At 64.6% G+C, this 24,474-nt stretch overlaps 2 protein-coding genes across 2 annotated transcripts in view; one reads left to right on the top strand and one right to left on the bottom strand.

The window, feature by feature from the left end:
* The window catches only part of LOC116962489 (dedicator of cytokinesis protein 2-like), a 77,674-nt gene that overhangs the window by 24,741 nt on the left and 28,459 nt on the right, over nt 1-24,474 (bottom strand). The window contains exons 24-28 of the mRNA XM_042807982.1: nt 22,476-22,546; nt 21,781-21,887; nt 19,792-19,919; nt 18,985-19,056; nt 16,654-16,749 (exon numbers count right to left, since the gene is read on the bottom strand). Of these exons, the coding sequence (XP_042663916.1) occupies nt 16,654-16,749; nt 18,985-19,056; nt 19,792-19,919; nt 21,781-21,887; nt 22,476-22,546 (474 nt within the window). The remainder of the gene's footprint in view (nt 1-16,653; nt 16,750-18,984; nt 19,057-19,791; nt 19,920-21,780; nt 21,888-22,475; nt 22,547-24,474) is intronic.
* On the top strand, nt 1,673-12,959 carry LOC116962487 (nascent polypeptide-associated complex subunit alpha, muscle-specific form-like). Its single transcript, XM_042807984.1, has 3 exons — nt 1,673-5,146; nt 8,165-8,239; nt 12,533-12,959. The coding sequence occupies exons 1-3, from the start codon at nt 3,627-3,629 to the stop codon at nt 12,726-12,728; spliced, it is 1,791 nt and encodes a 596-aa protein (XP_042663918.1). The 5' UTR covers nt 1,673-3,626; the 3' UTR covers nt 12,729-12,959.

Below are 24,474 nucleotides of genomic sequence, written 5' to 3'. Positions count from 1 at the left end.
GCCAAACGCATGGGGGGCATGGGTGAGCACATGGCCCCAGGATTGGGGTGCTAAGTGCCATTTCCCAGTAAATGTGCTTGAAGATAGCAGCTGCAAAGTGCTGGTGCGGCTGGGGGCTGGGTGCCTGTGCTTCCTGCACAGCCCCTTCCCGGTGGCCCTTTCTGTGCATCCGAAGTGTCCCTGGAACTGCACTTCCAGATGGATCCATCGGCAGAGCGGTTTCCTCGGATTCAGCTACAATATGGGGGGGCCCGTCAGACACCGCAGCTGCTGGGTTGCACAGTCCTGCTTCCATCCTGCAGCAGGACTCGGCATCAGCACTCGAAGATGCTGGCACGCTGCAAACAGCACCCGAACGCAGCACTAAATCTAACCGTACCATAAAGTGTATGTAGAGAGATGAGTGGGAGGGTCCTGGTGTTTGACATCCTCAGAGCTGTTCCCAAACGGAGTTGGTGCATGTATAATTTATAGACTTTTTCTTCATCCTTGTGGCTTGTCTCCCATCTCCCCAGCGGTGCAGGTCGGGAGGCAGAGGGTGCCTTGGTGGAGGCCCCGCTGACTGACAGCATCGCGCTCACCGCGTAGGCAGTGGAATGGCCTTGTCATGCTCTGCCGTCGGCTGTGTTTCAGTGAGATCTCTGCTGCGGGCTCGCGGGGGCTGCATCCGCGCTCGGACCGTGCCGGGAGCGCTCCTGCCCCATGCCTGGCTGTCGGAACGGTTCCTGGCACCTCTGCCCCGTGCCCCTTAGTGCTCTCATTAAGGAAGCCCCCGGGGCAGGCTGGCTGGGAGCACTCAGCCTGGCTTGGCTGTGCCGGTCCTGAGCCGCACTCGGGAGGCTGGTCCGGCGCGCAGACGTGCCAGCCAGCCCCGCTCTGCCACCCGGCGTGTTGCCCCCCCAGGGATGCTGAAGCAGGACCTGGGTGGGGGGTGCTGGGCACCGGCACGAGTGGGGAGAGGTGACCCCGCGGCTGCGGCAGGGCTCGGGCGGTGGCTCGCCCCGCAGGCCCTCGCTGTCCAGAGTGGGGTCCTGCCCCGGGCCAGGCAGGGACACGGGGTGCTCCCCCGGGCTGCGGCGAGCGAGGGGCGCGGGGGCAGGCGGCGCTGGCTCCGTCCCCGAGCCGGCTCTCCCCGCCGCCCGTTGCTGCCCATACTAACGAGGTGCCCCATCCCTCCACCGTGTCTCCGTCGCGTCCTGCTTCACAAACATCTCCCGGTGTCTGGGCACGGCTCCAAGCTCGGGAAGGAAAGCGCCGGGCGGCTGGGCGGTGCGTGGAGCAGCATCCCGACTAATGCTGCTGCGGGGGCGTGCGGAGGCGCTGGGGGGGTGCGGGGCCAGGGCGGGGGCCGGGAGGGCTGCCTGAGCCCCCTGCTCCCCCAAGTCGGCAGCTTGCTGCCAGCCAGGGAACGCACCAGGCACCGGCACTCTCGGCGCTCGGGAAGTTTTGTCGTTACCAGTGCAGGGTGATCCCAGGCCGCCGTGCTGAGTCAGCAGCTTCGTTCCAGCGGGAGCAAGGCAAGGCGGCGAGGGGGGCTGGGGGGAGCTGCCTGGTGCCGTGTGCCCACCCACAGCGAGGGTCCCGTCTCAGCGTGCCGATGGGGGCACTGGGGGAGCAGTGTGGGCTGTGGTCCGGGGCGGGGGCCACGGTGCTGCAGGCTGCGGGACGTGCCACGAGGGAGTGAGTCCGTGCCATGGGGAGCCCATGTCGCTCTGCTCCTCGCTCGTGCCTCAGGTACCTCTGGATGTTTGCAGACCTCGGGTGCTGGGAGGCTGAGCTGCCAAGCGAAGCCGTGCCGGTGCCCACCAGGGCTGGCGTCTGTGTGTCTCCTGCCCTGCCCCTGGTGCTGCCTCCCGAAATGAGCCCTTAGGCTCCTCGGCACCCCGGGCAGGGCTCCTGGTGTGTGTCCTGTGCCCCACGGCGACACGTGCCTGGGCCGGGGCAGCAGCCAGTGACCAGGGTGGGCAGAGGCAGAGCGAGGCAGGCACGAGGGCTTGGTGCTGGTGCGGGGGTAATGCCAGGACAGGGCTGCGGCGGGAGGTTTGCCCTGTCTGCACGGGTTGGAGGAGCCCTGCATAGCGGTGCTAATGATGGCACAGACAGGGGACGATGGCAGGGACAAGGACGTGGCTGGGTGTGATCCCCCTGCTCAGGACCCATCCCCCAGGTCCTGCCCCTGTGCCGCCTGGGTCAGGGACGCGTCCCCAAACACGAGCTGTGGCGGTGGCCCTGCGAGAGGGAGCTGTGCTGCGGGCCAGCACGACGGCAGGCGAGAGCTGTGGCGGGCGCGGGCGGGCAGGCTGCCCGGGGCTGCACGGTGGCAGGAGGTACGATGGCCCCGGGACACCTCGCTCTCCCGAGGCAGCCCCACCGCAGCCTCCCCAAGCCACAGCCCTGCGGGTGAGAGCTGGAGAGACACCAGCAGCCGCCCTTCTCCACGGTGAGGGGCAGGGAGAGATCCCCCGGTCACACCGAAGTTGCCATCTCGGTGTCCTTCCTCCTGGCTGGTTCCCACATGCCTGAAGCTGGCTCAGTGTCCCCGAGCCATGGTCTCACCCCCTGCCCACAGAGCTGGTCCCCCACATCGGCAGCCCAGCCAGCCCTGCTGCACCTCTGGTGGGTGCTGGGTGCAGGATGGGGCCCTGTGCCCAGTCCAGCCACGCACAACGGGTCCCCTGTGCCCAGTTCAGCCGTGCCCCACACACGACGGGTCCCCTGTGCTCACTCTGTCCATGCATCATGCATGATGGGTCCCCTGTGCCCAGCCATGCGTCCCACAGCCACTCCAGCCATGCCCCACACAGATTTGGGTGCCCCACACCTTGTCCAGCCCCATGCAGAGAGGGTGCTCTGTGTACAGCGGGTAACCTATGTCCATACATCCCACGCAGGAGCTCCCCGTGCCCATGTGCAGCAGCCCCCCGCGCCTGCCCTCCCGCTGCCAGCACCCCACGAACACGAGGCGCCAGCCCCAGTGAGGCAGAGCTATTTTTAACAGCTGCTTCTGCTTGATTTGAGCTGTGAACTCGTAACGTGTTTATGCTAAAGGGGTTTCTTTTTTTCCTCCTCTCTTTGTGCTGAAGAGGCAGCACCAGAGATCAAAGCTTGTCTCTTCGCGTTTGGTGACGGGGAGGGAGCGCACAGAGGCCGGTGGCTCCGTGGGGCAGCGTGGCACATGGGGGACCCTCCTGTCCTTGGGGGACCGAGGTGACAGGGCCGGGGCTGACGCGCCTCTCTCTGTCCCGCAGGTCCGGGAGCCCAGGAGCCATGGGCAGGGACGGCCGGCACTCGGCGCCGCGGGCAGCCCCCCACGGGCGGCACTGAGCCCGGGCCAACAGCAGTGGGACCATGGCCTGCCGGCACCGGCGCGGGGGCACGGCCACGGGCAGGGCTGGCGGGGCGGCGGGACGGGGGCTGTAGGGACGGGCGCCCGGCAGCATGCCCGGTGGCCCCTCGCCCGCCTCCCACGCAGCATCCCCCCTCCGCGGCGGCGCGGGATGAGGTCGCCCGCTGCCCTGGGCAGCTCTGGGCACGGGCGCAGCCCAGGGCTCCGGCCGTCGGTGCTCGGCCCCCCGCGCCCCGCCGCAGCACCCTGCTGCAGGGCAGCGGCCCCGGGGCCCTGAGCCATGGTCAGCCGGGAGCCCCTTCCCGGCCCGGCCCCCGCCGGCGAGGGCAGCCAGGAGAAAGCCATGACAGTGCGCTCAGTGCTGCTCAACCGCGACTCGCCTGATGTCGAGAGCCGCCTCAAGCGCCGGCGGAACCGCACGCAGCAGGTCCGCTTCAAGGACCTGGTGGAGGGCGGCGCGGGGCGGGCGGCCAGCCCCCCCCCAGGGCCCGCAGCAGCCACAGACCCCAACACCCCACGTGCCTCGCCGCCCCCCAGGGACGCCCCTGAGCCGGCGGCTCTCTGTGCCTCACCGCGGAGCTGGCCCCAGGCCCAGCCGGGCTCGCTGACGCTGCCCATGCCCAGGAAGGCGTGCATGAGCACCGCCATCCAGACCTCCCCCAGCCTCCAAAAGCCCTTCCCGGCCTCCCAGCCCCGCAGCAAGAGCGTCTGTGACGTGGCCGGGGACTCGGTGCTGCCCGCTGCTGCGGGGAGCGCCCGGTGCCCAGGGGGGGCCGTGCCCACCGTTGCCAGCTGGGCTGTGCCCCTGTGGGTGCCTGGCAGCCTCCCCGTGCGCGATCACGCCACAGCCCTCGCCCAGCACGCTGCAGCACCCCATGCACCACCACCCAGGGATCCTTGTCCCCCTTATCTGGCCACGGCCGGGTGCCCTGCTGCCCGCTGCACCTCCCCGGCGCAGAGCTGCTCCCCCGAGCCCTGCCCGCTCCCCCCTGCCTGCGCCCGGCTCCGTGGGAACCCCAGGGGCAGCCGTGGGGCCCCCCCACGCCCGGCCTCCGTGCCCTGTGGCCAGCCCTGGCCGCCGGCTGAGCCGCAGGGGCTCGGCCGGAGCGACTCGGAGCGGAGCCTGCCCCACGGGCGCCCGCCGCCCCAGCCCACACCACACCGCCAGCAGACCATCCCCACCACGGACACCCACGGCCTCCGCCAGACAGCTCAGGGCAACCCCCCGCGGGACCCCCCGACACCCCACCACCAGCTTTGCGGCATGCCCTGGGGGGGACCCTGCTGCACCTCGCCAGCCCCCGTCCCACCAGCGCTGGGCCGGCACGGCTCTGCCACCGCTGTGCCGGAGAAGACACTGGCTGCGCTCGTCCGTCCGGACCCCCGCGGCATCTGCAGCCGGCTACACGCCGCCGAGCCTGGGCACGGCCGGGCAGGACCGGAGGGGCCCGGGGACCCGCTGCCCCCGGCCCCACGGGGCGCTGGCGTGGGGACGCAGCCATGGGACGAGGTCCCCCAGCATGGGCAGCCCTGCCTCACCACCGAGCAGTCGCAGATGCTGCGCCACGTCCAGGACCTTCTGCAGCTCGTGGTGGTGGCCAAGGGGCCGGTGGGACCAGCAGCGGGGGACGAGGACGCCCAGACATCTCAGGGAGAGGGTCCCCGGGGGCCCAGGGAGCAAGGGGACCTGCAGTCCCAGCTGCAGTCCCTGGAAGGGGTGCTGGAGACCAGCCAACAGACCATCCGGGTGCTGCTGGACGTCATCCAGGACCTGGAGAAGAAGGAGGCCCAGCGGGACGGGTGAGCAAGTGGGGACAGCGGTGTGGGACTGGGGGGGGGGGGTGCTGTGGATGGAGTACAGGGGGGACCCAGGGAAGGGGTGCAGGGGGGCGCGGGCCAGGGGGACGAGGGGAGCTGTGCCCCCTGCCCGGCTCCGGTGCAGCTGATGTGCCCATTGGTCACTGCAGGCTCAGCCCGGCTGTGGCGGATGCCCCGGGGACAGCCTCCCCATTCCTCATGCCTGCTCTCAGCTCCAGCTTCGGCGTTACCTGAGGCACAAATTTGGTGTCTGGTGCCCCAGTGCCTGACCTGGCTGCGTCCCGGGGGGGTGCCCAAACACCCCTGCCCAGGACCTGCTCCACAGGCAGGGCATCCTCTGGGATGATTTTCCTTGGCCTCCCAGGCAGATTTGCCAAACAGAGCAAGGTGTTAGAGGTTAGTCTGCGATGGCCCAGAGCTGAGACCCTCCAAACTCATCTTGCACAAGGGCCACCAACCTCCCGGCTGGTGCAAGGAGCTGCTCACCCCATACTGGTCCTCGCACCCAGCCCCATTGCAGCCTGCTCGCCCCTCGCCTCTCGGGGTTGCATGGGGGTCTGCTGCCCCCAGGGCTGTGCTGCAGCTCGGAGGGGAAAGGCCGGGGAGTGCTGCCCTCCAGGTGCCGGCAGCCCTGCAGCTGTGGCTGTGCCGAGCCTCGTCCCTGCAGGGTACGGCGGTGCCCGTTGAGAGGGCAGGTTTGCTCCCGTGGTCAGAGCTAAGCTTGTCTGCTCAGGAAGCTGATTTAGCGTCACTGCGGGCAGCTTAATTAAGATCTCGGTTCCATATACTGTTGCAGTCAAATGAGCAAACAAGATGCCCAGAGACATAAGGAATGGGATAGGAAATCACATTAAAAATTATCCTAGTGTTCTTATGTGGAGGAACTGCGTGGCCTCATTTGCCACAGGTCAGCATCCTGCAGGCACACAGCGGCTCCGAGGCACCGGCCGTGCACCAGCACGGTGCCACCAGCCCCAATGCTGCTCGTGGTGTAACGTGTCCTCACAGGACCCAGGTGTTTACCACCAGCAACATCCCACACCAAACACCCATCCCGGGATTAGCTCTCATCCTGGTAAAGAGGCGCAGTTTATACAACATTAGATACCCCCCCCACACACACACATATATATGTACCTTATATATATATATATATATATAAAAGGTATCATGATCTAATTTATGCGCTAACAGTATAATCCCAATTGTAATATGTAATTTGGTGCATTAAAAGACCTAGTTTCTGAGGGCTGAGAACACTCATGATCAAGGTCGAGTAATAGGAGGAAGATTTAAACAGGAAAATGTGACTACTATGTGGGACATGGGGGTGTTTTCTCAGCTGTCCCCCAAAAGGCCACAGCCTGCTCTGCCTAGGAGGGGCAATGGAGACGTGGAGATGGAGTCTGCAAGGGTGACCAAAAGCGTTTCATGGGGCCCTTTTCTTGCAGCTCTGAGAGCAGCCGGAGTTGGGGCACCAGTGGGGAGCACCCACCGGCAGTGCTGGGGCACAGGGGGTCTGCGGGCAGCTCCCCGGCACCGCCCCACACCACGGGGCTTGGAGGGGCTGCGAAGCCAAATGCACACAAGCTTGGTTCAGAGAAGCTGCAGGCTGCTCAGCAAGGAGAGACATCGGCGGCCCGTTTCCCCGGGGAGGTGGTGGCCCTCCGGCCAGCAGCGGCTCGTGGGGGCTGCCAGGCTCAGGGGAGCACTGGGCTGGGCGAGGGGGTCACAGCCGGTCCCTGGGACGCCGGGATGCTGCAGCCAGTGGACACCCTGTGCTCGCAGGGCAGCAGGAGCTGGGACGTGCTGCTGGCAGGCAGAGGGGATGCCGGGGACATGGGACAATCTGCGTGGTGGGACCGAAGCACGGCCCTGGTCCTGGGGAGCAGGCACCCCGGGGAGCTCCGGGCAGGGGGGCAGCAGGGCAGGCAGCCGGCGTTTGCCCAGCGGAGCAGCACGATGTGTGGCTGCCCTTGGGCTGCATCAGGGCTCCTGTTTAGCACCAGCAGCAGAAACATCCAGGGAGGAGGAGCTGAGCTTTGGCGCTCATCAGCTTAATTTAAGTCCTGTGCACCTTCCCTGGAGGAGGATGCTTCTCTAGTACAAAAGCATCAAAAAGATAAATCCTGAGTTTGGCGTAGGCTGGTGATTAGTCTGGAGCACCTCCCTCTGCCCATCTGTCAGGGCACTGCTGTGTGCCACCAGTGCCCCCACACAGCCCTCATGCTGCCCATGGTCCCACTCCCTCCGTGGCACCATGTGTGGGGAGAGTCATGGTGACCCGGGGTGGCCGTGGGCATGAGGTACAGCTCTGAGATGGAGATGAAAGAAGGCGGACACAGCCTGGAGGATTCGGGGCTTCTGCTGTGCCTGTTGCTGGTTTGCACCCATCTGAGAAATCCGCAGAGCTGAGAGGCACCGTGCTTGGCCTGGCATCAAATGGCATCGCATGGGAGGAGAGGGGCTGGGATCCGGGGAGGAGAGGGGCTGGATCCCAGGGAGGAGAGGGGCTGGGATCCGGGGAGGAGAGGGGCTGGATCCCAGGGAGGAGAGGGGCTGGGATCCAGGGAGGAGAGGGGCTGGATCCCAGGGAGGAGAGGGGCTGGGATCCAGGGAGGAGAGGGGCTGGATCCCAGGGAGGAGAGGGGCTGGGATCCAGGGAGGAGAGGGGCTGGATCCCAGGGAGGAGAGGGGCTGGGATCCAGGGAGGAGAGGGGCTGGATCCCAGGGAGGAGAGGGGCTGGATCCCAGGGAGGAGAGGGGCTGGGATCCAGGGAGGAGAGGGGCTGGGATCCGGGGAGGAGAGGGGCTGGATCCCAGGGAGGAGAGGGGCTGGATCCCAGGGAGGAGAGGGGCTGGGATCCAGGGAGGAGAATCCCAGCTCCTGACTGCTGGAGGATGAACTCCAGAGGCAGATGAGTGGGCTGTGGCAGCTGGGGAGGCACAGGCAGACCGAGGTCGGGTCTCCGGTCTCACAGCACTTCTGCTCTCTCGCAGGAGACACTCGTACCGGACAGGGCAAGACATCGCCAACTGCGGGACCTGCCGGGACTGTGCCTGCATCATCTACAGGTAAGAGCCAGCTCGGGCACCCACACATTCCCAGCAGGGCCCCTGCTCTCCTCCACCCCTCAGACTCCTAATTTGGCTACAAGGCAGAGGGGCAGGGCAGGTTGTGAGTCTTCACTTATGGGGAGAGTGCTGGGGGAGGGAGGGGACCTGCCCACCTGCACTCCATCTCCTGTCCCTGTGGCAGGGTGGATGCTTGGGGCACCCCAAGCTGTGAGAGGGTTGCAGGGTCTCATCCTGTCCAGGTCTGGGCTGTCCCCGGGGGGGACATGACACTAACACAGTCACAGCTTTTCCTCTCTCATCTCTCCTAATGGAGGAGCTCTCTGTAGCAGAAACACCTCCAGCACCTTCGGACAGACAAACCCAGCTGTACAGGGCCAGCTAAGACCCCTGTGCCAGGTCCTGTCTCTGGCAGAGGCCACTGCAAAAACCTCAAGGCAAAAGGTGGTGGGCCACGTGTGGAGCGGCTGTCCCCATCCCACGTGTGCAGCGCTGTGTCCTTGCGCCTCGTGCCCGTCCACATCTCAAGGGACCCATCCCACCCACGGCCCCACAGCAGCTGGGTACTTAGAGGCTGTGAGCCCCGCTGTCCCTGCAGCTGCCCCTGCTCCTGGGGCACCACGTACGGACCGCTCTCGGGTGTCGGGGGGCACCACGTACGGACCGCTCTCGGCTGTCGGGGGGCACCACGTACGGACCGCTCTCGGCTGTCGGGCGACCACCCTCATTACAACCACCCAGGCTGCCCAAGCCCACTTCGGCATGAAGGTGCTCTGCTGCTGATCACGAGTTACAGGGACCACTGCTCGCAGGGGGGAGAGGGCCAACGCCACGCTGTCTGCAGCACACCCCCCCCATCTCACACCAGCCGGGGGGGACACCTCACCTGCCAGCCCCCGCCAGGCAGGTCCGCAGCTCCCTGGGCTATTTCGGTCTTTGCTGGGCGACCCCTTGCTCTGCAAGGAGTCCTCAGACAGGGCTCACAGTGCTCCCCACCGGCAGCACGCTCCAGCCCTGAGCATGCAGCTTCCCCTCTCTCCTTGCAGCTCTCTTCGTGGCCCGAAAGGCAGCATCTCCCCCGGCAGGTCCCACAGCTGCCCTGCCAGCCCCATGCTGGGCAGGACACTGAAGGTTGCTCGCTGTCCTTGGAGCAGGGCTCGGCTCACTGGGCCAGCCCGGGAGCATTTGGGCACACTGGTGCCCACTCTTCCCCCAGCGTGCTGCCAGGGCTCCCAGCATGGTGCAGGCACCTCGCCGCTCTGCAGCCAGTGCCCTCCACGTGTCGAAAGGCCAGAGCAGGGTCCTGGTGTTACACAGCCTGAATCCGGTCCCTTTATCTGTGCGGAGAGCAGCCCACGCTCCCAGGAGTAGATGGGGTGGTTTTCATGAAGGATGGCTGGACAGTGGCTCCCGTTTGATGGCAGAGCATTTATCTTTTGTAAAAGAACTATATCGGGGAAAACCTCATTAGTGGCTGGTGGGTGGGCTTGCTTGCTCGCTCTGAGTCCAGGCTGCGCCTTGGTGTCCCCATGCCAGCTTTGCAGAGATGCTGCAGACAGACTGCCGGTCACGCAGGGGGTTCCTGCCCCTTGCCAGGGTCTGGGACTGCGAGGCCTTGGCTCTGCTTCCCTGGCACTGGCTTTGGGTCAGGGTGTGGAGGCTGTTTCCTCCACTGCCCTCTCTCCCCAGAGCCCAGTCTCACGCTGTCCCAGTGCAGGCAGTGACGTGGCTGGGGCCTCTCCCTGTCACCCCTGTGGGAATCGGGGAGTTGCAGTTTCACCCGAGCCTTCGGCCTGTCCAGGCATCTATAGATGTCTGTTTGTCCCTCTGGCTGTGCAGCCTGCTGCCTCCCTCTGTGCATGTGCGGGTGGCTGGCCGGGCATGTTCTCCTTTTTGCTATGAATTAGGGTTCCTCTGCTAGCGCTGGGAAGTGCAGGCTGCAGAGCGCAGAGCTGGCGCTGAGCAGTGCTCTGCGGTGCACACGCGTGTGCACAGGGCGCTTTAGCCACCGTGCTCTTGTGACTGCCCGTGCATGGGATGTACCTTGGGGCTGGGGGTGCCCCAGCCTGGCAGCATCCTCGCCCCCCCGCACCAACTACCCTGCATGCCTGTGCTGCCACAGCAGGGCTGCGTCTGTATCACCAGTTCTCTGCTGATTTACACCATGAACACCCCCGCTAGCTCGCGGGGGACTTCAGTGCTAATTGGGTCTGACGAGCCTGTCTCCACGCAGCGTTGCAGTGGGAGAGCTGTCACATCTGGGGGAGGTGGCTCCCTGTAATTGCCAGGCTCCTGCTGGGGACTCCCTCTGAGCTTCGCTGCCATCCCCGTGATAAGCGGCTCCGGTGGGACACGGGGCCGGGGGAGCAGGGGCAGTGCCGAGCACGGAGTGCCCCGGGTGCCAGGAGCCGGGGCAGCGGATGGCACACAGAGGGGACAGCCCTGCCCGCTGCATGCCACCCCCAGGCCATGCACGAACGCACCAGCTGCGCACCCCCCATAGCAGCCCCGAGCCCTTCTGCTGCGTCTGTGCTGGGGAGTGGGGGTCCCTTCCCCACGCTGCCCCCCCCCCCGCTATGGGACTGTCTGCCGTGGGTCTCCCTTTCTGTTAGAAACAGCTGGGACAATCAGTGTCCTTGCAGGGCAAGGTGCCGGGAGGTGTCAGCGTGGCGAGTGGGGGGCTCGCGGGGTGCTCCCCGTGTGCTATGCCACGCGCGTGGGCCCGGGCACACACCGCAGCCCCTCGCTGAGCCGATGGGACGTGGCTGGTGTGAGGAGACCAGAGTGCTTTCCCTGTGAGGAAGCATCACGGCACGTGGCTGCCAGCAGCCAGCCTGTGTGCTGCGGGGACACCGGGGGGCTCTGGCCCTTGCAGGAAATCTGAGGGCACAGCCCCCCATTACCTACCCAGACCCGAGACCTGAGTCCTTGAGTGGTGCGACAGGCAGCAGCGCTGGTGGCAGCGGCAACAGGATGAGGCATCCTGGCCCCAGGGACGCACAGCCCCTCTCTGGGTGGGGCTCATTGCCGACCAGGGTCCCACAGACCCTGGGCTCACCCCCCGCCGCATCAGTGTGGCTCCCCATCAGTCACAGGCAAAGTCCTGGCAGTTGCTGGTTGAGCTGGGCTGGGCTACAGCCCTGGGTGGATGGGGAGAAGCCGTGCCCTGCCCGGGGGAGCATGTCATGGTCCGGCAGCGAAGGAACGGCAGCGAGGGGATCATGCTGCCGTGGCCAGTGACTACAGGGTGCCCGGCGTGTCCGGAGCCTTCCTCTGCCCTCCCCTCGGTGCTGGGAGTGCGGCTGCCTTGGCGAGGATGGCCAGCAGTGCCACCGGTGCCTGCGGGGCACTGATGGGCATGGCCACTAACGGGCACTGCCGCCGGCGCGTGATCAGAGCAGAGGAGCCGCTGCCCTCCCGAGTTGGGGACGCTGCTGCAGGAAACCCCAACGACCCGCTGCCCGAGTGCCACCTCCGTGCCACCAGCACAGTGTGACGGGGACAGCTCCCCGGCACCTCGGGAGGCCCCTTGCAGCAGATCGGCTCCCCAGGAGGGACTTGGCATGTTTGTGCTTGTTGAGGGCAAAGGAGCTGTGGTGAGCAGGTGAAGCAGAGGAAAAAGCAGAGTCAAGCCCAAGAGAAAGGCAGAGGAAGCACCAGGCTTTGAGGATGGATAAGAAAGAAGGTGTGGGGTGAGGGGGGCAGCTGAGGGTGACCCATCCCAAAAGAACCCCTGCCACCTGGTCAGGGGCTGTTTATTGGTCCATTCCTCTAGAAGGAGAGATCCCTGGATGCTCCGGCAATGCAGGTTTAGCCGTGCCCAGCTGCAGAGCGCAGGTGGGACGGCTGTTTGGGACGGATCCGACCCCCGCTCCCCCCACACTTACAGCCCCTGAGGGTGAGGGTGGTGGGCAGGACCTGCCTGGAGGTGCATGCCAGCAGGATGTCCCCTCACAGGGGCACACGGTGGCCCCGGGAAGTCCGCCCATTGGGAAATGCCGGGAACCCTGGAGAAAGCCGCCAGAGAAACACTCAAAGGGCCGCTCTGCACCCCGGGTCCCAGCCCCTGCCACCCACGGGCTCCATCATCACCTCCAGCCGCGGGACGGCAGCCGAGAAGCCAGGCTGGTCCCCCGCCACGCGTGCTGTCCCCGTGCACCAGCCTCGGGAGCGCAGTGGGGCTGAGCTCCCCGGGGGACTTGCAGGGGGTGGGCTGGGCACAGGGGTGGAGGAGAGCACGGGGGGTGCAGAGCGTGTGCCTAACGCCGTCCCCTTCGCCCCGCTCGCCCGCAGCGTGGAGCACGATTTCCGGCAGCAGGAGGGCCGCTTCCAGCACGTGCTGAGCCATATCGAGGGCGAGGCGATGCCGAGCTCCCCCGCGGCGGCGGGGGCCGCCTTGCCGCCCAGGCAAGAGCCGTCGCCAGTGATGAAGCTGCCTGCGAAGCTGGATGCGAAGAAATCCAGGCGCAAATGCTTCTGGTTCCTGTGAGCTGGCAGCGCCCCATGGCCCAGCACGGGGGCACCACCCCAGCACTGACCCCATGCCCATGTCTCCTTCCTCCTCTCCCTCCCTCTGATGGTAGGGTTTGGGTAGCACCAGCTTTTATATTTTTAACCGTTCAGTTTAATGTATTGAAGCCCCTGTGTACATAAGGCAAGGGGAACAATGGCTGTATTTAATGAGACTTCAATAAATTCTACAGAGACGCTATTTTTGTTACATCCTCTCCCACCTGTGCACTTCTGTTCTGGATGAGGATGAGGAGGGGGCTGGCAGCAGTTCCCCCGCCTGGGCTGCAGTGCTCACCCAGCCCCAGGCACCCACAGCCCCTCGGGGAGAGCAGCCCTAGGCGCTCCTTTGCCCCGGGGCTCCCCGGGGGCCGCCTGCACCCCCCCACGCTCCCAGCCTGCCCCTGCTGAAATCAATCCCTGCACCCTGCAGCGTGGGCTGCTCGCCCACTCCCCCCCGGGTGCTGCCTGCAGGTTAACCAAGACCACCGAGGATTTCTGCTGCACCCCTGGTCAGAGATAGTGGAAAACAGTTGCCGTGGGACCCTGCCCAGGAGAGAAGAGACCTGTCCCTAAAACTTCTCGGGTGGGAGAAGGGGCTGGGAGGGGGTCCCGGGGGCAGGGCTCTCCTTCCAGCAAACATCTCTGAGTGAGGCCAGGGGGCTGGGGGCTGAGCCCCACACAGCCTGACCCTACCTGGGGCTGCCACAGGAGTGGGGGCTGCAGGGGGCTAGAAATTCCCTCTCCCGCTTCCCAGCCGGATGGCAGGACCTCCCCGGCTGCAGGATGCACTGGCTAATTACACGGAGAAAGGAATTAGCAACTCAAATTTTCCAGCCTCTGCCCAGGAGAGGAGATATTCAGCACCAGTGTAATGAGGGTCCCAGGTCAAAGCGGCCGGCAGCAGCCCTGGGCAGGGCGTGTGTGCTGAGCGCGGTGCAGTAAGTGCCCTGCACGCCCCCCAGCCTGCCGGGATGGGACGTGCCCTGACCACCCTCCGCTGCTGTGGGACCCCGGGGTCGGGTGACGCTGCCCGCAGGCAGCACCGGGGCTCTCACCACGGCACCCCGGGCCACAGCCAGCGGCTGCTGCAGCCAAGGAACTCAAGCAGAGGGGGAGCAGAGGGGGGGAAGGTCCGGCCATGGCCTCTCCAGCTGGTGCCCACCCCACGGCACCCCAAAGCAGGAAACTCGCACATGCAGGAGCTGACACGGTGTTAAACCCCATCCCTTGTGCCGGGGACCCAGCGGATGCTCATGGGGCTGCAGCCCAGCGGTGCCGAGGGGGGCCGGCGGTGCCGAGGGGGGCTGTCGGTGCTGAGGGGAGGCTGGCTGTGCCGAGGGGGGCCAGTGGTGCCGAGGGGGGCCGGCAGTGCCGAGGGGGGCTGTCGGTGCTGAGGGGAGGCTGGCTGTGCCGAGGGGGGCCGGCAGTGCCGAGGGGGGCCGGCGGTGCCAAGGGGGGCTGTCGGTGCTGAGGGGAGGCTGGCTGTGCCGAGGGGGGCCGGCGGTGCCAAGGGGGGCCAGTGGTGCCGAGGGGGGCTGTCGGTGCTGAGGGGAGGCTGGCTGTGCCGAGGGGGGCCGGCGGTGCCAAGGGGGGCCAGTGGTGCCGAGGGGGGCTGTCGGTGCTGAGGGGAGGCTGGCTGTGCCGAGGGGGGCCGGCGGTGCCAAGGGGGGCCAGTGGTGCCGAGGGGGGCTGTCGGTGCTGAGGGGAGGCTGGCTGTGCTGAGGGGGGGGCTGGTGGTGCCGAGGTACCCTGGCTGCTTGGCCACAGGAGATGCTGCAGTGCCCATCACCAGCCCTGCTCGCCGGCAGCAGCCTGAGCCTCAGCTGCAGCCCCTCCTGCAGCAGCTCATTACTTCCCTGCACGGCGCCCACGAGCCCCGTGGGAGGGGGCCAAGCTGTCACGGGGAGGGCAGGGCTGGTTGGAGGCCTCAGTGCCCGACATCCCGGGATAGTGAACCTAGACAGAGGCCGTCCCCAGCGCAGGCACACACATCTCTGGTCCCCTCAGACCTTCCTGGCAGCCAGAGCAGCCCGGGCTGGGGGGGCCTCAGACCCCAGGCTGAAAGTAGGGGCTGCAGCAGTGGTACAGAAATCGTGAACGACACCAGGAAAGCTGCCAGAGGACATTTCTGGAGCCCAGCAGGGCCCGTGTGTGGGAAAGGGAGCAAGTGGTGGGAGTGAGGCGCAGCCAAAGGATCACCCCCCTTTCTCCCACACTGTATATGGGGCGATTCTTCAGCACCCAGCGTCCCTCCTCGCCTCGGTCACAGCCTGGCACAGCACACCCAACAGCTCTTTTCCCTCTTGCTTCCTCTGGCACTGAGTCACGCAGCCTGGGAACAAAGGCTAAAAGCAAGATGATACGGAATGCAGCCCTGGATGCATCTCCTGCCTGAGTCACATGTGAGTCACGCTCCGATGCCGAGAGCCCGCTGTGCCCAGCCGGCAAAGCCCCGGCGGCAGAGCCTTCGGCAGCAGAGCCAGGGGTGTGCCTGGCCATGAGGCCACTTGTGCCCGGGCATGTGCCGGGAACCAGCTCGGCACCCACCCCAGGACGGCAGAACCACTATCAAAATGTCACCGCGGGGCTGCGCCGCTGGCCAGGCTGGGGAGGGCAGGCTGAACCGGGAACTGGAGGGAGACCTCGCGCCTCCCCCATCCCTCGGGGGCACAAGGAGGGGGTCACCAGGCGGGGAACAGCAACACCAGTGCCTCAGCGCATCAGTGGGAGCAATCCCAGCAATGGGGACAGTCGCAGACCAGGGCAGCCGCATCCGCCCGAGAGCATGACAGGGCCAGCGAGGATAAAGCTCCCCTCCTGCCCGCCGGCTTTACTGCCTCACTTCAGTTAGGTCTTTATTAACGGGAACAAAGAACAGGATGGCAAACCTGCAGGCTTATCCCAGGAAGGCTCAAAGGCCAAGCTGCCGCTCCAGCTGCCCACCCGTCCCCACGCACGGCACGCAGGGTGGCACAGCATGGTGTGTCCCTGTGGCATGGCCCTGCCGCTCACTCCAGGCTCCCGGAACGCGATCGGACCCAGCTCATCGCCAACCGCCGTCACCCAGCTCATCACTGACCCTCATCACCCAGCTCATCACCGACCCCTGTCACCCAGCTCATCACCGACCCTCGTCACCCAGCATCACTGACCCTCGTCACCCAGCTCATCACCGACCCTTGTCACCCAGCTCATCACTGACCCTCGTCACCCAGCTCATCACCGACCCTCGTCACCCAGCTCATCACTGACCCTCGTCACCCAGCTCATCACCGACCCCCGTCACCCAGCTCATCACCGACCCTCGTCACCCAGAGCAGCTTCTCGGGCCGGCTCCTCGCTGCCCGGCCAAGCGCGCTGCGTCTGCCACCACATCCACATCAGAGCACCCTCAAACCCTCGCTGGCCACGGCTCTATTCCCCCTCCTTGATTAGACCATTGCACCCAGTGCAGCTGCTCAGCTTCGGCTGAACATTGCTCTGACCTGCCTACCTCTCCCAGAACATTCCTCCCACGTGTTCTTGGCATGTAAAATTGTGATGGTTCGTTGGTTCCAGGCTCTTTTTTTCTGGAGAATACAGCCCAAATCCCTCATCTGCTTCCAAAACTGGCTTCCTGCATCACAAACATCCTGCCTGCTCCTCCCAACACACCCTCTGCTCCAGACCTGCTCCTGGCACGGTTCTGCCTCCCTTTTGGGCTTTCTTGTGCATCCTGAGTCATCAAATACCTGCACACCCAGCCCCAGGCAGCTGGGTACCAGGCTGTGGTGCCAGCTGAGGAGCAGCGCTGGTCACCCAGCCCCAGACCCCTAAATCAGCGGTGCCTTTTCCATCTCCCGTGTCGCCCAAAGGCAGCCCCGATGCCTGGCGCAGAGCGAGGCGGTGGCGGTGGTACTCACCCGCAAGGTGTTCTCCCGGTCCAGCACGATCACCCTCCGGTTGACGGTGTGCAGCAGCCGCTCCAGGATCAGCTGGATGTGCTTCTTCACCTTCACCTGCAAGGTAAGAGGTGTCACGGCCGTGCCTGAGCTGCCGTGGTGCCGAGAGGGAGGGCACAGGTGACAGCACCATCACCGCAGCTGATGGGAATCGTCCCCGCAGCACAGAGCCAGCACGGGTCCCTGGTCCCTTGTGGGCTGCTGGTGCTGGCAGGCTGGGCTGGGGACACACCGCACAGTCAGCACCGCTGCCGTTATGGCAGCTCACCAAAAAAAGCAGGCAAGGAGGCTGCAAAGTGTTTGCAGTTATTCTTGGGGGAGAGCGTGGGAGCTGGGATTGAGGGCACAAGCTTCCTCAGCACCCCGTAGTGTCCTGTGCAGGGGGAGGAAGCAGCTCCAGCTGTGAGGGACCGTGGCCATGGGATGAGCCCCAGCACCGCTGCAGCTCCAGCTGTGAGGGACCGTGGCCATCAGACAAGCCCGGCACTCAGGATCCTCTGCTGTGGGACCAGACAGCTCTGGTCCGTGGCAGTGGCCAGGTGGGAGCACGCTGCCAGGAGGGACAGGCTCGTGTCACCCTGAGAGATGGGAAATCGCAAGCTGACTCTAAAGATTAGTGATTTATATAAAATACTGAAATAAAAGTCTTGTCCACTCCAGCACAGCAAGTACAGCTGGTTCAATCACCGTGCAGGAGGCTAGCAGCATCAGGATGACCAGCTGGAGCTGGAGTGGAGCTGGAGCAAGGTGGTGCACCCCGGTGTAAATGTGGAGCTCGGCAGAGCTCGGCCTCCCATGCCTGCTTGGCAAAGCCGGCCACCCAGCTGGGGATGGCTGGGGATGCTGCAGCTGCACCAGGCAGACAAAGGTGGGTTTCAGCTCACACGGAGTTGAAACAGGAGCAGTACCTTCACCCTTGAGCATCCCGGCCATCTTCTCCTTAACGGCTATTGCAGGTTTAAAAATTAAGGCCAAAACAAGACGTCTCAACCACAATTTCCAAGCTTTCCCTTCCACTCTCTTGGACTTACCAGTGCCATGGGAATTAAAAAACCCACGCTCACACAGCCACCTCACCCCCCCAGGACGTGGCAGCATGCATCTAATTCAGCTTCCACAGCGCCAATCGCCGTGCTGTAGGTGTGACATCTGGACTTCCCAAGGGGCCCCAGAAAGGGACCCCAACGCACAGAGCGGCCCAGAAAGGAGAGGTGGTGGGCCACTGGTGGCCCAGGGACACAGCCTGGTGCCAGCTGCAGAAAGGCAGGGGACGGAGGGCAGCAGCCCGGCAACACGGGGAAAGAGGGACGGCTACCAAGGTGTGGACGTGGCTGGTACATCAGCCTGGCACCACAGCACCCCACCCCGCGCGGGGTGCCGCGTTTCTGCACCACGGGAAACCAGGGGGAGGAGGGTGACGCCGGGAGGGAGCTGCCAGCGCAGTCACGCAAGGACCGTACGTGCGGCCGTGGCTCCGCCGTGCTCAGCCCAAACAGCCGCGCTGCCAGGGCAGGCGCCGGCGAGGAGAGCCGCGACCGCGGGTCACGCTGCCGGGGCCGTCGGCGGTCACCAGTTGTGCTCTGGCTTTTGTACGCTGCTTCCAGCGCTGCAAGCCCACGCTCTACCCTTCCTGCGCTCTAACAGAAGCGGTCCTTCATCCCTGGACCTGCTCTGCCAGACCTCCCTCAGCAGCGCGGCCGTGTCTGTGCGGCCCCATGTGCTCTGGCACGCGGGGAGCAGCAAGTCCAGCGGGGCCAAGCAGGGCCACTGGCATGCTGGCAGGGCCACAGCCCAGTGTGAGCCAGCTCTGGAGCGCCGGCATGCTTTGTGCACGCCTTGCCTGCTGTGCTGGGAATGTCACCGGGCCGCCCCGCAGCCCCGATGCCCCGTGAGAGCCCCGGGACCTCGCTCGCTCCTCGCCCGAGCAAGGAGCCAGAACAGCCCGAGCCCACCCGCCAGCGCGCAGCGAAGCACCGAGGCTGCGGGGGGACTGGGCAAAGGTCTGGGCAGACACCCCCAACCCCGGGGGGGGGACACGGGGCACTGGGGGCTCACAGCAAGCCTGGAGCCATGCAGACCCGCAGCCTCCCAGCCCTGCAAGACATCTTCCAGGCCTGACCCCATCACTGCAGCAGCCCTGCCAGCAGCCCAGCTCCGCACGTTGACTCCAGGTGACCCTACGGGGTTTGTCGCCGTACTGAGAGGCAGATAAGCCCTTCCCAAAATGCGCAGGGGCGCCCGGCTCCTTCACACCGTCCGCCGAGTGCCGAACCCCGCCGGAGAGGCACTCACCAGCTCTGCATCCCCACGGTCCTTGTGCCGTCCCTCCCCTGCGCCGTGCTGCGCTCGCAGCTCCTCTGCTCTCTGCAACAAACACCAGCGAAGTCGGGCCGGTGCCCAGCAAGGACGGCCCCGTCCCCCCAAGGCCACCCTGGGATGAGTCGCGTTTGGGCAGTCAGGGCCCCCCTGGCAGAAGCGTGCCCAGCCCGGGGTTGCAGCTGGGCTCATGCATCCCTGCAGTTTCTCACTTTGCCGCCCCGCAGCAGCGGGCAGGATCCTGCAGGCAGCACGGGGGCAAGGGCGCATGTGGGGCTCCCCACCCCCTGGGCATGGGCACCTCGACCCCCCATGCCACAGGGCTCTGGTTCACGTTTAGAGCCACCACTGCTGATTTCGGAGGGCAACACTGCCCCGGGCCCAGCAGACAACCGCTGGCCAGCTGCCTTCTCCCCTGACCTCGTCTCCCTCCTGGGTGTGCAGAGCAGGGACAGCGAGAGGCACGGCCAGCGACGCACCCCCTCGCGTGGGGCTGGTGCTGTCCCAGAGCACGGAGGCCTCTTCCCCACTTATGGGGACTGACAGGATCTTGCCAGAGACCAGCTGAGGTGGAAATCAAAGGGTTTTACCCCCATCTGGGGCAGGTTCGCGCTGGGATGGTGGGCACTGACGGCCCCCTTTGGCTTTGGGGGACCACGATCAGTCCCAACCATACCATGGCCAGTAATTTGTGCTTAACCCTATTCAAATGGGTTTAGTCAGGTCATTTCCAAGGTGATTACTGGAGAGGGAAAATGAGGCAGCAGAGAAGATGGGATTTACCTTCTGGGCTTTGTACAGCACCTCCAGGATATTGCTGAGCAGCTCAATGCAGGCATCTTCCTCCTCTCCCTTCTCAATCAGCGCCTGCAGGATGGGCACCACGGTCTGCAGCAGCAGCTCCCGGCACTCTGTGGGGGCGGACAGGGGGGCACGGGGCTGGCAGGCGCCGGCACGACACCAGCACCGGAGAGGACGGGGCAGGAAAGGGACCAGCAGGATGGATGGGACCAGCACGACACCTGGTCTGGGCTGTGACCCACACACACGGAGCTCTCAACTCCCCCCTTGGATGGAGCAGGGCTTTTGGAAAACATTAAATCCTGATGGGAAGGCTCCAAGACAGATAATCCACTTCACTCTTACACAGCTACTTACCCCCTCTCTGCTAAAATAAAGTAAAATAAAATAGAAAAGCCTCATCTGAACCTCTCTTGCTTCAGCTTCTGCCAATGAACTTCATTCTGCTTCTCTGCTCTGTTAAAGGTGCTTCAGCTTTAACAGATGGGGACTTTTAAACTGAACACACTCCAGATAAGCTAGAGTCTCTAGTGCTAAATATATGCTAAAAACCTGCTGTTCTTCCTATGGCGTACTACTCTGCGCCTCTGGCCAGGGCTGGCAGTTGTGACACCATGCTGCCCTGGCAGCTCCACGCTGCTGGTTATCACTACAGTGGCACCACTAAAGGGGGACTGAGGAGAAGCAACAGGGGCAAAACATTTCTTCACTGTTTTCTTGCTGTCACGACCGCCTGCTTGTCGTGGGGTATGGGGTGGGGGGGGGCTGCCGGAGGCACAGGGGGGACGCAGGGCGGATGCAGGGGAGGGTGCGGGGAGCACTCGGGGTCATGGTGGCTCAGAGCAGAGCTGGAGCGGGCAGCAGGACGTGACATGGAAGGCCAAGCCAGGCATGGTCACGCTGCCATCTCGCAAAGTCTCCACGGGCAGAGACACAAACCAGTTCCTGCTGCCGCAGCTGAGCTGCCCCCCTGCTCCCCTGAGCCTCTCTGCTGCGGCCAACACCCCGGGCCCCCGGCCCCGCGCCGCAGGGCAGCCCACTCCCCTTCTCTTTGACCACGACATGTGGGTATTTGAAGCTCATCACGTCTCCACCGTGCCCCTTCCTGCCCTGAGCCCTCAGCTGTTTCTTCCTCGCTCTTTCTTCTAAGCTCTGCTTCTCTCACTGCTTTCTTCTGGACTCTCCCCGGTTTAGACACAAGTTTCTCGTGCCACCCAAAACCACATGTGGAAGTAAGCCCAGCCGAGGCCTGGGTGGCGCCGAGCAGGGTGCCGGGTGCTCCCATGTCCGAGGGATGCTCCCCCCATGAGTGCTGCATCACCGAGCCCCTCTGCTCCCCCAGCCCCAGACCCCTCCTGCAGCACTGCCGCCGCCCTGTGCTCCGTCCCCTGTTTGCTCAGTGATTGCTTTCATGTGGCTGGTTTTGATTTAAATACAATCTGTATCTTCCAAACCCTTTTCTCCAACTTGTTGAGATTATTCTAAATCCTGAACCTGTCCTCCAGTGTGCCTCCAGTCACTTCTGCCTTGCAGGGCAAGATTTTCCAAGTCTACTCTTTTTCCCATCACCTAGATTACTCCTAAGAATACCAAACAGCACCAGACCCACGGCAGGCCTGGGGAACCCTGCTCACGCCCTTCCCGTCTGACACCAAGCCCCCGAGACCCCCTCGCCGAACAGATCGCTAAACCATCGTCACACTGACTGCATATTGCTTCAGCTAAACCCTACTTCCCCCTGCAGCCTGGCAGCGCTTTGGTCAGAGGGAGAGGTTCACTCCAGCAGCACCAGCTGCACCCCAGCGAGGCGCTGGGCAACGCCGGGGTCCAGCACAAGCTCGAGGGAATTGTGTCCCTCTGCGGAGCCGCCCCAGGGTCAGAGGGGGGGTCCCCGCGGCAGGGACTATGCCATGGCCCTCCCAGAAGAGCTCGGCGCAGGCAGCGCCGGGACCCCCCGGTGCCCCTTCTCACCGTAGGACTGGAAGATCTTGCTGTTGACAATGTCGGTCAGAGACTGCAGCTTCTGCTTCAGCAGGCGCTGGGGCGGCAGGTTCCCAATGAAGTCCCGCAGCAAGGCCCTGCCGTCCAGGCGGGAGGATTTAATGAGAGTTAAACACAGCGCTTGCAAGAGCCCCCCCTTGTTTTGCAGTTCTGAGCACCTGCAGCCCCTTTTCCTTCTGCAGAAGACAAATGCGGCGGTGGGGGGTCAGGCACCGATTGCTGCCGCGTTTCGGGCAGGACGGGGCTGCTGTGTTGGGGGGCCCCTCGATGGGGACAGAGCTGTGCAGGGGGGTGCAGGGCAGGAGAGTCCCACTGCACAAAGCTGCAGACGGCTGTGCAGAGACACCCGGTGTAAAAACCCTGCCTGAATTCCTGAAAGGGACCCAGGGGGACTGAGGGTTTCCAGGCTCAGCCCCTGCCTGAAGCACAGGCTACTGCTGACATTCGCACTAGGAAGGGCATAAGGAGGCAACACCCAGGCATCAGCAAACCCAGACCCCCTCGCCCGCGCTTGCCCTCGGCTCGACGGCGTCAGGCTGCATCCCTGCCAGCAGCTCCAGGACGGGGGGGCACACGGGATGGGAGCGGGGGCAGAGGGGGCTGCAGCAGGCGCCGAGCACGCCGCAGAGCAGGGCTGGGGAAGATGGGGGTGTCGGGGACCCTACCCCAGCGCAGAGGAATCAAAGATCCCAAACACGTCCTCGAGGATGGAAGGCAGGTACTTCAGGGCTGCTCCCTGCAAAGAGACAAGAGAGCTGATCGCACCAGCCACAATTCACCGCGTGCCCACAGGGCAGGACAAACAGACGGATGGATGCCATCCAGGCAGGGAGGTGACTCTCGGCCCCTCCTGCCTCCCCCCAGGTCGTGGGTGCGGAGCCAGCATCATCCTCATTCAGTCCCCTCTCCTTAAGGCAGCACTGGGCTCAGCCTGGCCCGCAGCCACCAGCCCATCGCCCCTGGGGAAGGGGCGTCCAGCCGAGAGCAGCTTCCTCTTGCCGAGCCACTGACATCCAGCAAAGCACCCAGAACCGCCACACCTCTACCCGTGTCAATAACTGTCCCCAGCTCTCACTTTGAAATCACACAAACTCCAACAACACAACTCTCAGGTAGGTGGTCCCTGGCTTGCATTGCCTGTAAGACCCTCCAACACCACTCAGGGTTCCAGCAGTCGCTGCTGCCACGGCCGAGGCTGCCGGAGGCACAGGGCTGCCCTGCACCCAGCCCAGCTCCGCACCCCAGGAACACCTGGTTATTTGTTTTTGGAACAGTAAACACACTGACCGCAAATTGTTCTGCATTAAAATCTACTTCATTATGTCTGTGACGTGACTAAGGAGCATAAACGACCCGCTGAGTTCTGCTTATCTCTAGCTTTGCCAGGTTATCGGATCCTTCAGGCTTCCCCAGGCTTCCAACCGTGCTGAAAGCGGCACCCTGGGTGCAGCCGGGTGCCAGCCGCTGTCTCCCCAGGCTTCTGCTCTTCAGCCACAGTTTCAGGAGGTTCAGTGCCTGCAGATCCACACAGAGCCAACCGCTACGCGATTCAGCTCCAGGAATTTTTACCCAATGGTTTCGGCATCTTGATCATCATCTCCCTCTGAGTTACGGTAGGAGCGTGAGAGACTGGTGCCTATTGAAAATTCACCTAGTTTTAAAAAGTGGCTGGACAAGTTCCCCTTGGACACGTCCCACAGCGAATATGGAGATTAGGGGTGCAGGCTGGGCGAGCCCCTGGGGGGTTTGCTCGGGAGGAACCTGCAGTGGGGCCGAAACCTCTGCTCAGCTCTGGCCTCTTGCTGGGCGGCCACTGCCCACGTCAGGGCCGTAACGGCCAGGGTGGACCCTCAGCCCTCCAGACACGATTCAAAACTCCATCCGAGGCTCTGCCAGCCCGGAGCCGGCTCCAGCAGTGGCGGTTGCCTGTCCTGCCGCCCAGCACCACGCTCCCAGTGAGCTCGGTGAGCTCCAGTGCCCTTCGCTGGGCTGGGCTCTGCCTTTGCCTGGGGCACTAAGTGATGGTGCTCCAGCAACACCTTTTCCCTCTGGGTTTGCAAAGCCTGTGACCGAATTCCCCGCTGCCCGCTCCTAGCTGGCCAAAATAGGGTTTATTTCCACCCAACACACCCGGCCCCAAGTCATTTCCACAGCTCCTGCAAACCCTGCTCCCACGTTTCGATACCTGCTGCAGCCGAGGGACGCAAAGCCGGGGGCATCATCCACCCACAGCCTCGGCCGCGCCGCGTGCCGCCCCGGGCAGCTCCGCTGAGCACCTCTTTGCCTATAAACCCAGGGTCTGGCTTGTTTCTCTGCAACGACACCACGCTCAGAGTCGCCTTTGGCCGCCCGCTGCCGGCAGCGCTGGGGTGTGGAGCAGACCCTTCGCCGTGATCCGGCACCACCGCTGCTGCCCCGGCCCCCGGCCCCGGCACCGGCCCCGACACCGGCACCGGCCCCGGCACCAGCCCTGGCCCCGGCACCGGCCCCGGCACCGGCACCGGCCCCGGCACCAGCCACGCCGCGGCGGGCAAATCGGCAAACCCGCAGAGAGGGCTGAGCCGAGAGCAGGTTCCCCTGGGACCCAGCGCGACAGCTCTCCATTCGCAGTGACTTATTTTAGAACTGAGCAGATACGTATTAAGGAGATAAAAAGTAGTTATT

The sequence above is a fragment of the Tyto alba genome, unplaced genomic scaffold, assembly GCF_018691265.1.
Source record: "Tyto alba isolate M040663 unplaced genomic scaffold, T.alba_DEE_v4.0 Super-Scaffold_6, whole genome shotgun sequence".
In the NCBI taxonomy this organism is placed as follows: domain Eukaryota; kingdom Metazoa; phylum Chordata; class Aves; order Strigiformes; family Tytonidae; genus Tyto; species Tyto alba.
This window is presented reverse-complemented; position numbering and strand designations above follow the sequence as displayed.

What these genes read in the sequence shown, in the direction of transcription:
- LOC116962487 (XM_042807984.1), top strand. Translation starts at nt 3,627, where the DNA reads ATGGTCAGCCGGGAGCCCCTTCCCGGCCCGGCCCCCGCCGGCGAGGGC. An exon ending in AAGGAGGCCCAGCGGGACGG is followed by an intron (nt 5,147 to 8,164) that starts GTGAGCAAGTGG and finishes GCTCTCTCGCAG; the next exon opens with GAGACACTCGTACCGGACAG. An exon ending in TGTGCCTGCATCATCTACAG is followed by an intron (nt 8,240 to 12,532) that starts GTAAGAGCCAGC and finishes GCTCGCCCGCAG; the next exon opens with CGTGGAGCACGATTTCCGGC.